The sequence below is a fragment of the Corythoichthys intestinalis genome, chromosome 6 (genome assembly GCF_030265065.1).
Source record: "Corythoichthys intestinalis isolate RoL2023-P3 chromosome 6, ASM3026506v1, whole genome shotgun sequence".
Classification (NCBI taxonomy): Eukaryota; Metazoa; Chordata; class Actinopteri; order Syngnathiformes; family Syngnathidae; genus Corythoichthys; species Corythoichthys intestinalis.
Window position 1 is genome coordinate 45,877,997 of NC_080400.1, and position 17,110 is coordinate 45,895,106.

At 39.1% G+C, this 17,110-nt stretch overlaps 1 protein-coding gene across 2 annotated transcripts; it reads right to left on the reverse strand.

Moving 5' to 3' along the window:
• Positions 1–5,618: 5,618 nt before the first annotated feature.
• sirt2 (sirtuin 2 (silent mating type information regulation 2, homolog) 2 (S. cerevisiae)) lies at positions 5,619–17,110 on the reverse strand. 2 transcript variants are annotated; one of them, XM_057839997.1, is made up of 16 exons: positions 16,930–17,110; positions 16,746–16,792; positions 14,607–14,655; positions 14,215–14,325; positions 14,080–14,121; positions 13,878–13,984; positions 12,813–12,869; positions 12,611–12,679; positions 12,400–12,529; positions 12,205–12,264; positions 12,002–12,057; positions 11,833–11,909; positions 11,580–11,631; positions 11,245–11,312; positions 6,633–6,699; positions 5,619–6,094 (listed from the first exon to the last, which is right to left on the reverse strand). In XM_057839997.1, the coding sequence occupies exons 1-16, from the start codon at positions 16,943–16,945 to the stop codon at positions 5,996–5,998; spliced, it is 1,107 nt and encodes a 368-aa protein (XP_057695980.1). In that variant the 5' UTR covers positions 16,946–17,110; the 3' UTR covers positions 5,619–5,995. The 2 variants fall into 2 exon arrangements, with proteins under 2 accessions (XP_057695980.1, XP_057695981.1); XM_057839998.1 differs by having other exon boundaries at positions 16,694–16,792.

Below are 17,110 nucleotides of genomic sequence, written 5' to 3' on the forward strand. Positions count from 1 at the left end.
TTGCCGAACGAATCACCAAAGACCGCTTCGCAGTATAACTGAACGGGAAGTGACATTGCTTGGTCCCTCCCTCTCTTCCACATTGACCACTCGTCGTAGTTTCAGAAATGAGTGACAGGCGGTATCATTCTGCTTTCACAGACAGCCTCGTCTCCCTCCTGCTGCTGCAAAAGCGAGGGAGAACTTCCGCGTCGTCTGTCCTAGTTCTATGGGCTCAAAGTCATGGCTCGTGCTTGCATTTCGATTTAGGACACGGTTAAACATTTTCCTTTTGTGAGGGGAGTAGGGGGCGGGGGCGCACGGACTTTCTTTAGCAGGTTCTTGATCACACATACAATCACATATACAGCATGTTTGCTGTCACGAAAATAAAAATACATCGAAAGTTTAATTTCTGAATATGGAACGACCAACACATCATATTTACATCTCGCTCTGTTGTATTTTTGTTTTTTAGTATTAAGATGATCGTGTTGAATTTTTGCACTGGTATTAATAAATAAAATAATCCGGTCAGCTCCCCTGTCGTCCCCGCATCTCAGATCGTCAAATGCTGACGAGAAATAATTGTTAGCTCTTTACGATGTCGCCTTTCTACTCTCATTAGTCTGTTAAGAAAAATGTAGACATATTGCGACATCTCCCGTGTCTGCGTGCGTTGTTTTGGGCGCTTGAGTAGCACATGATGGACAGATTGACATAATTTGTCAAACCAACCAACACCTGACACGAAAGAAAAAAAATAAAACACTTGGAAAAAATGGACATGTATATACCGTTTCATTGCAAATCAGTATTATGGTGATCATACTAAATATTTTTTTCTGTGCACATATGAGGTAAATATCGCTGCCATGAAGCCTCCTTATAGTGACAGTTCTTTGCCCCCTTCATTGCCGTCACGCGACCGCAGCTCAGCTTTTGCTTGCCTCGTAGCTACCCGTGTTTTAAATTACTGTAAATTTGATAGTATGTCGTCATAGGCAGTCAGGAGTTTGTTGAGAAAAGTACTACTCTAAACAATGCTCGCTAGATTTGTGTGGTGTTTTTGTCTGTTTGAGCAGCATTTGATAGGCTCCACGTTAACAAATATGTGACAAAGTCATTTCCTTTCATTTTCTGATTCGTTCACCGCATAGTCATTACTGGAAAATCAAGTTAGCAGCAAGCTAGGTCAGGAACCGGAGGACCGAGTCACTGAACGGGAAGTGACAAAACTCAGTCTTGCCCCCCTGCCTGCACGCTGGCTGCTTATTGGCCACACGTGGACATGAGTGACAAACGCCCTGATTCTGTTTCCGCTCCCTCCCCTGCCCGCGATGAGGCTGGCGTCTGATTGGTCGTGTGCGATGTCAGAAGACGCTGCCGCTTGCTCAACGCCCTCCCACGCAGCGAACAAGCACCACCTTCATAGAACGAATCAGTGCAGATGATGATTAGTTCGGTCTCGTTCACCAAAACAATTCGTTCAAAAAGAACGAATCGTTCGCGACCGATACAACACTAATATAGATATCAGTTGAAAATGATTGGAATTAAAAAATTGAATTGAATGCTATAAGAGGTAGTGTTTTAAGTGTTAAAGAATAGCAGAGAAGCCATAGTGGAATAAAAGAGAAAGTTAAAATATTTTGTGAAATAAACTGATACTAAAGAATTAGATTTTGACTAAAAACAATCAATTGAATAGATTATAATTGTGTCGTGGAATCGTAATTTTTGGATTACATGTTGATGAATCTTCAACAGTGACCCAAAGAAGGTGAAAAGACATTTTGTCAGCTCTAAAGAAATTCCAAAACAAAGACAAATTCCAATTTTGTAATTTTGAGTGGAACATTGCGCGATATATTAGTGCCGCTGCAAAATTCAATTTACTGATTAAAATGGGAGCTGACAAAATTGATCATAAGCAAATATTGGCATTTGCCAAGTGGAAATTATTATACTGGGAGAATTGTAACTCTGTAACTTTGGGTTGATTGCAGAACGTAAACTGTTTTTGATAGGGTAATAGTAACGGTAACCGTAATAGTATGGGGTTTAAGAGATTGTGCGTTGTTCTCAAATTTGCGATATGATTACAATTCTCCCAAGATAAGCTTAAATTATTGAGCTAACCTTTGGTTGATTTTGTGAATATGTTTAACGTGGAGTTTATAGAAGCTAACTAAGTAAACAGAGAAACTTAGATATGGTGCCTCTTGTGCCATCAAAGAGGACATTTAGCAAAGGAATGTGAGTGGGAGATGGAGGAAGAAAAGGAGGGGGACAGAAGGCCGAGGGGGAGAATCTGAAGGCCGTGTGGCAACATTGGCGCCTCTGAAGGAGCGGTTTCGAAGGAGGCCCTCCCTGAGGGGGATGCCGGTGTTGTCACCTAGCTCATGGAATTGCTCGAGGAGTTCAAAGACCGACTCCATCAACAGGAGGGAGTCCCACAGAACGCCATCCTTAAGTGGTTCCAGGACACGTTCGGCAGCTGGTAGAACGTCATCATCTCCGCCATCACTGCAGTGGCCTCCATCCTGGCCGTTGTTATCGTTCTCTCCTGTTGCTGTGTGCCCCTCTGCAAGTTTATCATCAACCGCGTGCTCTCGAACATGGACCAGAAGGTTAGCGCCATGTTCACCGCCCACACCGTCCAGTACGAGTCCCTAGCCCAAGATCACTCAGAGGACATTGACAGCGATATGGACAGTGACGAGTCGGACTCTCTCGTCTAAAGCAGAGCGATATGGACAGTGACGAGTCGGACACTCTTGTCTAAAGCAGAACGATTTGGACAGTGACGATACGAACAATGTCGTCTAAAGATGTTTCCCCATTTTGGCCATCCCGACTCTGCAACCCTATGGACTCTCGATAAATAACACAGACGCGGCGATCATAAATCGCTGAAATATGGCGTTCAAAAGAATTCCAGCCTGTATATACACTTGCTCACCATATTATTTTAATGTTTTGTGTTCCATGAAGCCATGGCAATGAAGCTGCTCTCGTCCCTAGCGCTAATGGGGAGGGAATAGGGGAATTTTTTCCTACGTGCTTAGGTTTTTCGCCCGTATCGTGGCATTTCATAACTCCTGCTAATGGATAATTGACGGGTCTGACACCAACCCCGCTCTAAGGAATGTCTAACTCTGATAAAAGCTGAAAAGTTTTAAACCCACAACAGGAGGGAAATGTGAGATGTGCTTTAATGCTTTTGCACAATAACAGTATTAACAATATTCACAATAATAGTAAATGCAATTATGTGTGTTTAAAACTAGGTGTTATGATTGTTTTCTCTATTCACTTATGCTTTTTAGTGTTTACACAATGGAAAGAGTAAAGTTTCTGTTTTCAGTAAATGTCACCATAATGTTTCATTCTGGTTTCTGTTCTCAGTAAATGATACAATCTCGATAAAACTTACGCATGTGCAATGAATGCTCTCCAACTCCTTAATAAAAGGCTGGCGCTCCTCAGGGGAGGGTTTAGATAAGCTTGCTGCGAGCCACACGGCACGCATCAACCTTCTCTCCTGACGGCCGTTAGCGTAAAACCTTATCCGCCTCCGATCTGATCCTTGTCTTCGTCCTCCTCTAGGTCTTTATTATTTTGCTAGATACAAGTAAGTTTAGACCTAACAGTACTGTATTTGTTTATTATAACAATAAATCAACAAGATGGCATTAACATTATTAACATTCTATTAAAGCGATCCATGGATAGAAAGACTTGTAGTTCTTAAAAGATAAATGTTAGTACAAGTTATAGACACTTTATATTAAAACCCCTCTTAATGTTTTCGTTTTAATAAAATTTGTATAATTTTCAATCAAAAAATAAACTAAGCGCTCGCCATTGTTGATGTCAATAATTAAACCAATGCTCATGGTGCTTAAACCCATAAAATCAGTCGCACCAAAGCGCCAGCAGAGGGAGACAAAAAACACAAATAACAAGTGGACATGACACTGTGCTGTCATTTTAATCTGTTTGAGCGGGGAATGTGCGTTAATTGCGTCAAATATTTTAACGTGATTAATTAAAAAAATTAATTACCGCCCATTAACGAGATAATTTTGACAGCCCTTGTTAAAACACGACATGCACTAAGATTCTGGAACACATGGCAACTACACCCGAAGTAAGTGGAAATTGAATAAACAATGAGTTGGTTGCAGTGATGCTTCCGCTTCATTTAGACGAAACAATTATGCCAAAATTGTAAAAGCGCGTCAATATTATGCAATAACGTTCAGAGGTGGGTAGTAATGAGTTACAATTACTCCGTAACATTTATTTGAGTGACGTTTTGGGAAAATGTACTGAGTAGTTTTACTAAGCCATACTTTTTGAGTAGATTTGTGAAGACGAAACACTACTTTTACGCCGCTACTTTGGGCTACACCAGTCGTTACATTTTCCCTCTTTATTCTACATATTAAATTTTACTTTTTTTTTTTTGCCAGATGCCAACAGTGGCATTACCAGTTTCAACAATGAAACGTTGCAACAATGATCACATGACGCCATTGTACCAATCGGACTCAAGCTTGCGTTCTTTTATCACGCCGATCTGTTCAATCGCGTGGCGTCTTTAAAGCACTGTAAAAAAATAAATAAATAAGTACTTGACAAAGAGCGCTGGCGTCAACATAACTTGAAAGCACGGATTTTAACTTCTCTCCCAGTTTTTATTTAGCGCTGATTGGTCAAGGAAAACTGGAGATATGATTATTTTACTTTCATAATAGGAAATATGTTCTCCACTAGAAGGCACTCAAGCTCTTTTTGGCCAAATTTCTGTATTTTTTCCCCCTTTGCCATAATGTGGTTATGTAATACGTTTTTGTGTTCTCCTTCAAAGTATAATATTAACTGTTAATATAGATTTTTAAAAAATTCCAATGTTGAAAAAAAATAAAGATCAAACATCTTAAGCAGTTACTCACAATGTTACTCATGACTTGAGTTTTCTTTTCACCAAACTTTTTTACTTGTACCTGAGTACCTTTTTGGATGACTACCTTGACTTGAGTTATACTATTTTGGAGTAACACTACTCGAGTCAAATTTTTGGCTACTCCACCCACCTCTGGTCATATTTTCCAGTCTTTATGTAGATTAATGTTTGTGTATGCTGCAGCACGGTGCCATATTAGGGATTCAATCACGTCATTGACAGAAGAAACATTTGGCAGTTGTTAGTTTTGCAGAGATAAGTTTTATTGCCAGTATTTAGTTTTTTGTACACAAGTTACAGTGAATGTTCGCTCATTAAATGATTCCCTCACTCGTAGTGTTATTCTACAGTTGTTTCTGCATTTTCTAGTCACTACAGCACAATTTATTTTAAGACATTAGGTATTCCGTTCAGTATGACAAATCAATTATTGTAAATGAAAGCAAAGAATGAGTGTTAAATAAAAATAGATATTTTTTAAAGTCGACCACCTCATAATATTGCACTAGTAAATAAACAATGCACCCTGATTAAGTACAAAGACATTGTTAGTTCATGATCAAATTCTTTGGGATCACAACAAGAGAATCAAAGTTAAACGGTTATAATTTATTGAAGTGATCTGAAATCTGCCTTCAACTGGATTTAAAAAAAAAAAAAAAAAAAATAAAAAGCCTTGAGAGCATTTTCCTATCTTGTCACTCTTCTAGTAAATGTAATTTTGCTATACTGTCAACACTAATTGTTAAAAGATCTCACTGTCTAGTGTAGTCAAAACAACCCATGCATACAACCTTATATAGAGCGGTGTGATGTGAGATACCAAAACATCACTCATAGAAAATCAGAAGCAAGTGAAGTGAATTCAAGTGCAAAAAAAACATACAAAGGCATGATAGGAAGGAGAGGAATTCTTATAGCCATTTAGTCCACATTAAAAGCTTCAACTGTAAACAATAAATAATAAGCGCATAATACATCTTCACGGAAATCTCCGAGACCAAAAAGTATTCCATATGACCACACGTCTTCTCACACCACTTATGAAGAGCTTGCACCTTTGCTTTCACTTGACTTTCCTTCCTTGTCCTGGCTGTCGATCCTGGCATGCTCCCGCTTCACTAATTCTTCCAACTCAGCCTGGAGACAAGATATCATTTTTTGTGGCTAATACTGACATGGATGAGACAATAAAGCACACATTTAAAAATGTGGTGGAGTAAAAGCAGCACAATAATGGCATTTTGGCATCAAATTATTTGGAAATTTAGGAGAAAAATAGTTTCTTTCGTGCACTGTACCCAATATACGACATAAAACAAATTTTTACCATTTTGTCATTCATTTTTGTTATTCTGCTTTGTCCAGATGTGCATATCTAGGTGGGAATTGAAAGTCAAAAATTCCTTGTGAGTCTTTTCCATTTGTATGTTTGACTTTGTTTTTTTTTTTTAAATAAATGGCGTAATGTTTCTTGAGGACTGTGCTTTCATTGGCAACATTACATTATTTACATTAATTATTCCTTTTAGCACACTTCAGCTAGGTTGCAGTGTATTTCAAGCCTGCTCTCAACACGCATTTTGGCTTGCAACACAAAGACACCCCCACACCCCCACACTTAAGGAATCCTCAATTTGGGGCACGCATATTGACATTACAGTATACGGTAACCTACCTTCCATCCCAGCAGTTCAGCCAGTGCCATACAGCCATCATCGCATGTACTGATATGAGCAACATCTCTGTGGAGGGGTGAAAAAGCACACAATCTATTCAATCAAATTCAAAAACCTGATACCCATTCATGTCTAGATGCAAGTCCTTCTTACAGATCCAACACCGTTCCATGCGCTGCTGTTTTACATTTATGACTAATACATAAGACACAGAAACAATAATAGCCATAAAATGGCTAACTGTTACAGGTAAGGAAGTGACGCCAGCTTGTGTTTTGTCTTGCCAAGGTTAATTACCGTAATGCACTGTACCAAGTTCTAAAAAAATATTCACAGCTTTTGTTTCTTAATCCTATATAACACTTTACTTTGACATGGCTACAAGGTTGAAGGATCAAACCCACAACCTTTGTGTTGAGTAGGGTCTACTTCACGAACTGATCCGTGCAATCCTTTGTACTGTACAGTATATAATAACTGTGGCTAACTGTTACTGGCAGCAGGAAAAAAATCTTCTGTGAGCTCAAATGCAGTAATCAGAGAAAGAAAAAAAAAAACATTTACATGTTGGTCCTTTATATAAATTAGCTGATGGTCAACATGGGCTTGACCAATTGCATTGGTCATAAACTTCACTAATAAAACATATACATTTTGGTATTTTTAGTATATGATTGACAATCTAACATTATTGTCATTAATGCTAGATAAAATAAATACACAGATTACAAAACCCAACTCTCTCTGTCTCAAATATACTGTCTCTCTCCATACATACATATATATATATATATATATACACAGTGCCTTGCAAAAGTATTCGGCCCCCTTGAATCTTGCAACCTTTTGCCACATTTCAGGCTTCAAACATAAAGATATGAAATTTAATTTTTTTGTCAAGAATCAACAACAAGTGGGACACAATCGTGAAGTGGAACAACATTTATTGGATAATTTAAACTTTTTTAACAAATAAAAAACTGAAAAGTGGGGCGTGCAATATTATTCGGCCCCTTTACTTTCAGTGCAGCAAACTCACTCCAGAAGTTCAGTGAGGATCTCTGAAAATCCAATATTGTCCTAAATGACCGATGATGATAAATAGAATCCAACTGTGTGTAATCAAGTCTCCGTATAAATGCACCTGCTCTGTGATAGTCTCAGGGTTCTGTTTAAAGTGCAGAGAGCATTATGAAAACCAAGGAACACACCAGGCAGGTCCGAGATACTGTTGTGGAGAAGTTTAAAGCCGGATTTGGATACAAAAAGATTTCCCAAGCTTTAAACATCCCAAGGAGCACTGTGCAAGCCATCATATTGAAATGGAAGGAGCATCAGACCACTGCAAATCTACCAAGACCCGGCCGTCCTTCCAAACTTTCTTCTCAAACAAGGAGAAAACTGATCAGAGATGCAGCCAAGAGGCCCATGATCACTCTGGATGAACTGCAGAGATCTACAGCTGAGGTGGGAGAGTCTGTCCATAGGACAACAATCAGTCGTACACTGCACAAATCTGGCCTTTATGGAAGAGTGGCAAGAAGAAAGCCATTTCTCAAAGATATCCATAAAAAGTCTCATTTAAAGTTTGCCACAAGCCACCTGGGAGACACACCAAACATGTGGAAGAAGGTGCTCTGGTCAGATGAAACCAAAATGGAACTTTTTGGCCACAATGCAAAACGATATGTTTGGCGTAAAAGCAACACAGCTCATCACCCTGAACACACCATCCCCACTGTCAAACATGGTGGTGGCAGCATCATGGTTTGGGCCTGCTTTTCTTCAGCAGGGACAGGGAAGATGGTTAAAATTGACGGGAAGATGGATGCAGCCAAATACAGGAACATTCTGGAAGAAAACCTGTTCGTATCTGCACAAGACCTGAGACTGGGACGGAGATTTATCTTCCAACAGGACAATGATCCAAAACATAAAGCCAAATCTACAATGGAATGGTTAAAAAATAAACGTATCCAGGTGTTAGAATGGCCAAGTCAAAGTCCAGACCTGAATCCAATCGAGAATCTGTGGAAAGAGCTTAAGACTGCTGTTCACAAACACTCTCCATCCAACCTCACTGAGCTCGAGCTGTTTTGCAAGGAAGAATGGGCAAGAATGTCAGTCTCTCGATGTGCAAAACTGATAGAAACATACCCCATGCGACTTGCAGCTGTAATTGGAGCAAAAGGTGGCGCTACAAAGTATTAACGCAAGGGGGCCGAATAATATTGCACGCCCCACTTTTCAGTTTTTTATTTGTTAAAAAAGTTTAAATTATCCAATAAATTTTGTTCCACTTCACGATTGTGTCCCACTTGTTGTTGATTCTTGACAAAAAATTAAAATTTTATATCTTTATGTTTCAAGCCTGAAATGTGGCGAAAGGTTGCAAGGTTCAAGGGGGGCGAATACTTTTGCAAGGCACTGTATATATATATAAAAAAAAATATATATATATATACACTCACCCGCCACTTTATTAGGTACACCATGCTAGTAACGGGTTGGACCCCCTTTTGCCTTCAGAAGTGCCTCAATTCTTCGTGGCATAGATTCAATAAGGTGCTGGAAGCATTCCTCAGAGAGTTTGGTCCATATTGACATGATGGCATCACACAGTTGGTGCAGATTTGTCGGCTGCACATCCATGATGTGAATCTCCCGTTCCACCACATCCCAAAGATGCTCTATTGGATTGAGATCTGATGACTGTGGAGGCCATTTGAGTACAGTGAACTCATTGTCATGTTCAAGAAACCAGCCTGAGATGATTCCAGCTTTATGACTTGGCGCATTATCCTGCTGAAAGTAGCCATCAGAAGTTGGGTACATTGTGGTCATTAAGGGATGGACATGGTCAGCAACAATACTCAGGTAGGCTGTGGCGTTCCAACGATGCTCAGTTGGTACCAAGGGGCCCAAAGAGTGCCAAGAAAATATTCCCCACACCATTACACATCCACCACCGCCAGCCTGAACCGTTGATACAAGGCAGGATGGATCCGTGGTTTCATGTTGTTGACGGCAAATTCTGACCCTACCATCCGAATGTCGCAGCAGAAATCGAGATTCATCAGACCAGGCAACGTTTTTCCAATCTTCTATTGTCCAATTTCGATGAGCTTGTGCAAATTGTAGCCTCAGTTTCCTGTTCTTAGCTGAAAGGAGTGGCACCCGGTGTGGTCTTCTGCTGCTGTAGCCCATCTGCCTCAAAGTTCGACATACTGTGCGTTCAGAGATGCTTTTCTGCCTACCTTGGTTGTCACGGGTGGTTATTTGAGTCACTGTTGCCTTTCTATCAGCTCGAACCAGTCTGGCCATTCTCCTCTGACCTCTGGCATCAACAAGGCATTTCCGCCCACAGAACTGCCACACACTGGATATTTTTTCTTTTTCGGACCATTCTCTGTAAACCCTAGAGATGGTTGTACGTGAAAATCCCAGTAGATGAGCAGTTTCTGAAATACTCAGACCAGCCCTTCTGGCACCAACAACCATGCCACGTTCAAAGTCACTCAAATCACCTTTCTTCCCCATACTGATGCTTGGTTTGAACTGCAGGAGTTTGTCTTAAACCATGTCTACATGCCTAAATGCACTGAGTTGCCGCCATGTGATTGGCTGATTAGAAATTAAGTGTTAATGAGCAGTTGGACAGGTGTACCTAATAAAGTGGCCGGTGAGTGTATAATGTACTGTATAAATAAAAAAGATAAATAGGTAAAAAAAAAAAACCCTCATTCAGTCATTGACTTTGGCGCCATCTGCTGGCAAATCAAAATGTTTATCCTCACTGAAGCGATGATTTTTTTCGCAAGAAACTTGTTACATTCCTGTCCACATTTGTAGAGTGTTTTTCTAGGGATTTGTCATTTTTGTTCCATAATTGAAGGCCTGCAGCTATCGATTATTTTAGTAGTCGATTAATCGATGATCTATTTAGTTCGAATAATCGAGTAATCAGATAAGGAACATAATAAATTAAAATACCTGACCTGGGCCTCCAACCGTAGAAAAAAAAAAATAAAGAAATGAGGATATATGTACAACAAAAGAACAGTTGGCTAACTTAAATAGCAAAAGTCCGCTAGTTTAAATGCTATAAAATGCTGTTTATTTTTTTTTTTACAACGCTCTTAACAAATAGTTAAAACACATATTCCCACAAAAAAAACGACTCAATATACCTTTAAAAAAATTACGAATGCATTAAAAAAAAAAAAAAAAAACATTTGCTCAAACAAAAACTTAGTTTATGTTGGTCTTAACAGGGAGCAGCTAGATTCAGCCATGTGAAATGAGGCAGACTAGAGGGCAGTGTATCCACCCAAATCAATATAACTAAATGCAAACACTTTCAAAACAAACCAATACAACGCCACTTTAATTAAACGAATACTCGAAGCAGCAAAATTTAATTCGAATATTTTTTTTCTAATCGAATACTCGAGTTAACGATTAATCATTGCAGCATTACATAATTGTTTAAACAGACAAACAAACTGAATGAACCCAAAACAAATTTGGCTTGAAGAATCCTATTCAACATTTTTGGACAAGTCAAAATTTGCATCTGAGAGCTGCTTTTCTGGGTGGCTGTGCAGTTACCTGTATGCCTTGTCCGAATCAAAGTCCATTCCTCCTCCAAAACCCAGTAAACCTAACATAGGGTCACCCTGTCACACAAAAATGATAGTATGAAGCGCATAAAACTAAAAGACAGTTTGCAACGAATAGGCAGCAGTGGGAGAATTTGTTTTTGACACAACACAAAAAGGCACGCTCAGCTGCCAACATACTTACAGGGACTGCTTTTCATTTGACTATTTTATAACTACTTTTTAACTACAGTATTTATTGTTAACTGTGACCAGACTAAAGTGGATAGCATAAATTCTGGTAATATTTTCACAAATTGAAGTCTGCTATAAAGCAAAGCTCACTTGGCCTGTCTTTTCCATGTTGATGAGCAACCTTGGGCAGCTTTTTGAAACCCTAAGTAGAAAAAAACAACAGAGCAACGGAGATTGGCAAAGTTATAAATAAATAAACAAAATATATGAGCAACCTTGGGCAGCTTTTTGAAACCCTAAGTAGAAAAAAACAACAGAGCAACGGAGATTGGCAAAGTTATAAATAAATAAACAAAATATATTCATCACAGTTGCTGTTTTTAAAGACAATGGCATTTCGTACCTGCTGACCAGACTTGCAAAAGGCTGGACCTGCAAAGATGTTCCCATGATGATGAGAAGATCACAACGTGGGAAATCCTGGATGTGCAAATAGGAAATTAATTCAGGCATTTTGCAAGTCCTCGTTTTCAAACATGCATGTCTGCTTGCCATCCACTACATTATCTTACCATCTTCATTGAAGTGAAGAACCGCACTGGTAGACTCTCGCCAAAAAAGACAATATCTAAGTACAGAAAGGACAAGCCATAGACAATACGATCGCAATTAGAAAAGTAACATGTCAGTCCATACTTCTGTGAAAGTATTGTTGAGAATGCAAATGTACTTCAGAAATAAAAGGAGCAATGAGAGAGAAGAGGAAAAAACTGACCTGGTTTGACCAGACTGTTGCATTTTTCACATCTGGGAATGTCATCAGAAAATATTTTATCTTCAAAAGGAAGAAGAGGTTTAGTAAAATATAAAATAACGTTCAACTAAAGCCCCCACCCAGAAAGTTTTGAGTCCCTCAGTCTCTTGAAAACGTGCTACATCCATTTAAGTTATTATTAATGGAAAAAGACACCTTTCATCCAGTCCAGGTTGTACTCTTTGCGGCAAGTGAATTTGACACAGTGGGATGTGTGAAACGTCCCGTGGGCTTCAATGAGATCACTGCTCTCAAGCCCGGCCACTCGCTCCAGGGTGTCAATATTCTAAATGATCAAAAATACATAAATCTTTATTAAGATAAACGGATGGGAAATGCAGTTTCTTAAGAGCTTTTTTCCCCTTGCCTGTGTGTAGCAACGTTTCAGTAGTCCTTTGTCCTTCAGCAGCTTCATGAAGTAATGGCACACAGTTGGCTATAAAGTAAGTCAAACAAAGCACAATATTTATTCTAATGATGTCAGCATTAAAGAGCTTTAGAAAACATTTTAATAGAATATTTTATGTATTCTATATTTACAGTAAAAAAGGGAGGATCATATGCATTACCCTAAACTGTCCTGGATAAAGCTCTTTGGCCAAGGCAAAGAACGGCTCTGGATGTTTCTAATACACAAAAAGAAAATTTGGTCAGTGAAGACTGAAAAGACGTTACGCTAAGTAGAAAAAGAAGCTAGCAGCTAGCAGATTATAGCAATACCTATTATGGTATCAGAGTTTCTAAAATTCAAGTAATTTTTTTTATTCAATTGCTTTATTTTGACATGAAAAATACTCCCAAATAGGGGTGTGACACAATAGCGAAATGGTGATATATCGTTATACTTTGTATCACAAAAGGTTATCGATATGCACCTGCCAAGAATCAAGATATCTTTTTAAAAAGGTGTCAATGTTAAAAAAAAAAAAAAAAGGAACCAAGAAGTTGCTATAAAAATTTCAACTATAATAGTGTCTCAGTTAACTCTATGGCTGCCATTGATGGCGCTCGATGCCCAATCCATTTAGACTGGGAGGGTCGAACGAACGTTCATTCATTTGAAACCAGAGCATTCAGTCACTCTTTCTGATTTTCAGGCCATTTACAAGTCAATTTCTGTTCATTTTAGTGTATTTACAGGTCGCTTTCTGTTGCGTTTTGAGTCACTGCCTATTCATTTGGGAGATTCCTGGGCCACTTCCTGTTCCGTAACCAAAAATCAACAGGAGGTGACCCATAAAATACCCCGAAATCAACTGGAAGTGACTCAAAATCAACAAAGTAATTATCTGAAATGCCCCAAAATTACCTCGTTGCCTAGCATTGGCTGCCACTGATGGCCATAGACGTTCAATCCGTTTGAAGTGGGAGGGATGCCAGTTCATTCGCCACTCTCCCAGTTCAAATGGATTGCATGTCTACTTGTGGTAAACTCATTCAAATTCACAAAAGAAGCTTCTTTTCTGTTTATTAGTCGTTTTGTAGACTATCTTAGGTTGATTTCCTGACCAATGTATCGATAATCTTTGTATTGCCATATCGTGAGATCATCGTTATCATAAGCTTTGTATCGTAAATCGTATCGTATCGTGAGGTACCAAAAGGTTCCCACTCCTACTATCAAACCTACTAACCTTGAAGTAATCTATTTGAAAGATGGCCTCAGGGTAGGGCAGGTTGTATTTTTTCATGTTTGCATATAGACCAGTATCAGGGGAGCGGAAATCAGGAATCCCAGCCGCTGTGAATGTATAAATTTGAATGTCAGCCCCCACTTTAAGTACATTTCCAAACGTTTCTCTACAACTAAATGTATCTTTTCAATGATATACTTACATGTGGATATACCAGCACCAGCCATACAGAGGATGTTTTTACCTGGAAGAAGCATTTCTCAGTAAACCTCCTCAGAAATATCAGCTGAGGTTTAAAACAAAACAAACAAAAACATAAACTTAAATCGAGACTCACATTTGCCACTAAGAATGTATTGGGCCACTCCTTCCAAGGTCAAATCATCCAAAACCTTATCGGGTGTGCCAAGACCCAGAGTGCGGGAAAACAAGTTCCGCAGGAAATCCACTGGCAAGATTAAAGAGATTATTAGATGACTCTACAGGACACAATACCAGTATTACTTTTGGCAACAAATGTGTTGGGGGGGGAAAGATAATTTAAAATGTTACTGAAAAAGGAATGAAAGATGCATGTATCCAAATAACCATTAAAAAGGTGCTAAAATAATACTGAAAATGAGTAATTACCCTGATATGATGATTAAATAAAAACAATTAATTGAAATGATTGATGATTAAATAAAAACAATTAATTGAAATGATAGTTAAAAAAATAAGTGGACATACTCTCAGAGTTTTCAGCCCCTTCCTCCTCACTGCTGTCGTTAGAATGCTCCTATCAGAGAGAGGAAGAAACAAAAACACTCATTTTACCAGTGATTATAGCTGAGGCAAATCGATTCTGCCTAAATAAAAGCATGTCATACCAAATCATGGCTTTAACAGGGGTGTCCAAACTTTTCGCAAAGGGGGCCAGATTTGGTGTGGTAAAAATGTGGGGGGGCCGACCTTGGCTGACATCCTTTATGTAGAACAATATATTTAAGCAAATTTTAGCAAGCCGTTCTGTGTGTCACATTTGCTTTATTTTTTGTTTTTTTAATGAATAATTTCAACAATTTTCCAACTAGCCTTTGTGGCGTTCTCTTTCAACTCTTGGGCTCTTGCGAAATACTGCTGGTGTGAAATTAAACTACCTTCAAGTTGCTTCAATGTCTCGCTATGTATCTACCCTGTAATCTTGTAGTACATGTCAGCGTGTCTTGTTTGGTAATATCCCCTCATATTGAACGCTTTAAAAACAGCGACTGTCTCTTTGCAAATGAGGCACACACAATTGTTGCGTATTTTAGTGAAGAAATAGTCCAGTTTCCACCTATCCTTGAAGCGCCAGCTGTTGCAGTCAACTTTTTTGTTGTTGTTGATTGTCACCATTTTAGAAAATTGGGAGTACAGGGTCACATGTGGTAATGTTGCTTAGAGTGCTACTGCCTTTTAGTGGGTAAATGAGGAGCAGCATTTAGTGTGTTAGCTAACTTATATGCTTGTAGCAGTACTGCTGACCAATTTATTAAGTCTGTGTGCGTGCCAGACGTTATTGATTTCATGACAGGGGCTGGGGGCTGGATGAAATTTCACCACGGGTCGCATTTGGCCCCCGGGCCGGACTTTGGACATGTCTGCAATAAGGTTTGTACATGGTTCTACTTTCTCGTTGTCCTAGCTTTGTACATGGTTCTACTTTCTTGTTGTCCTAGCTGTGGGCTCATCAAATGACAAACCACCATTCAAACGAATCATTTTCCTGAAGATTTGACTGGATTGGTTGTTACTGTATATGTTGCACTGATTGAAGTGAGCCATACCCTTGCGTTAATAAAACTAACACGAGTCGTGTTTGCTACTTACAGGAGAAGGCCAAAGTGTCAACAAGCATAGGAGGACAGATTGTAATTAGGGATGTCCCTGATCCGAACAAGTGCTCAGAAATCGTCCCCCGATCACATCATTTTCAAAGGATTGGGTAAAAATAGATCATGTGTAAGTATTAACTCACTGGCTGCCATTGACGGCGAAAGACATCCTATACAATTTGACTTGGAGGTCCGATGTTGTGCCGAAAAATGCCCCCCCAGGACCCACAGCGGCCCTTGCGGACAGGTTTGGACACCCATGGTCTACAGGTTTTCACGACCATATCCCGATGACAGTCACACAGGTATGACTACAGGTTTTCACGACCATATCGCGATGACAATCACACAGGTATGACTACAGGTTTTCACGACCATATCCCGATGACAATCACACAGGTATGACATTTATTAGTTCAAGCAGAGTAAAATAATACATACTCACAATACAATATATATTAGTTCAAGCAGATTTAATGGATTTAATGTCAACTATCAATGTCATTGACTGAGTTCAGGGCTGCAAGCAATAAAATAATCCAGAGGTATACAGTCATCAAATTTTGCAGAACAAAGACAAAACGTCCAGCGACAGTTATAAAGTCAGGAAATTACCAAGCAAAATAGCTCAGTTTATCACACTGAATGACCAACTTTACTTTTTATGTTAGATTGTTTATGTAAACTAAATATTTAAACGTAATTTATTTGCAACCTTATTTTGGTGTGCACAACGAATTTGCAACAAAAAGGGGTTTTTGATTGTTTTTTTTCCTCGCTTCGTGGAAACCACTGCTACTGAATAGTAATAACCCTTTTGTATGGCTATAATGTTGGGATACCTTTGGTCAAATTGGGGGTAATAAGATATTTGGTTGTACGTTTCCCCCCTCATTAATATATTTGCGTAGTATCGTATCAGAATATTCTCAAACTCAGGTGACTCGCACTTGGACTCACAGGTAGAAAATATGTGATCGGGACAACGCTAAATATCGATGTTTTTTTTAACCTCTAGTTCAGATGTGGTTTCCTCTTCTTCTTTGCTGTTAGAAGGTTCTGAAATGCAAAAGATAATGTCAACGAAACCTATTCGAATGATACATTTCGCGAAGTATGATGTTACGCTAGTTGTGATTAGCTTGAGGGACAAAACTGCGCCATTAATGAGCCAGCGATTAAATCAATTATCCTACCTGATGCCTCAGACATTTATCAGCCTGTGTTTTTTTTTCTGAAACAGTGGGTGTAGGGGAAAACCCAACAGCTGTTTTCACACCGTAGTGTCAGTTTTCAATACGCCATCGGCTGCTTCTACTTTTGTTTTTGTCCGTCCAAAATCATTAACCGTGTTCAAATGACGTGTTGCTAAACACA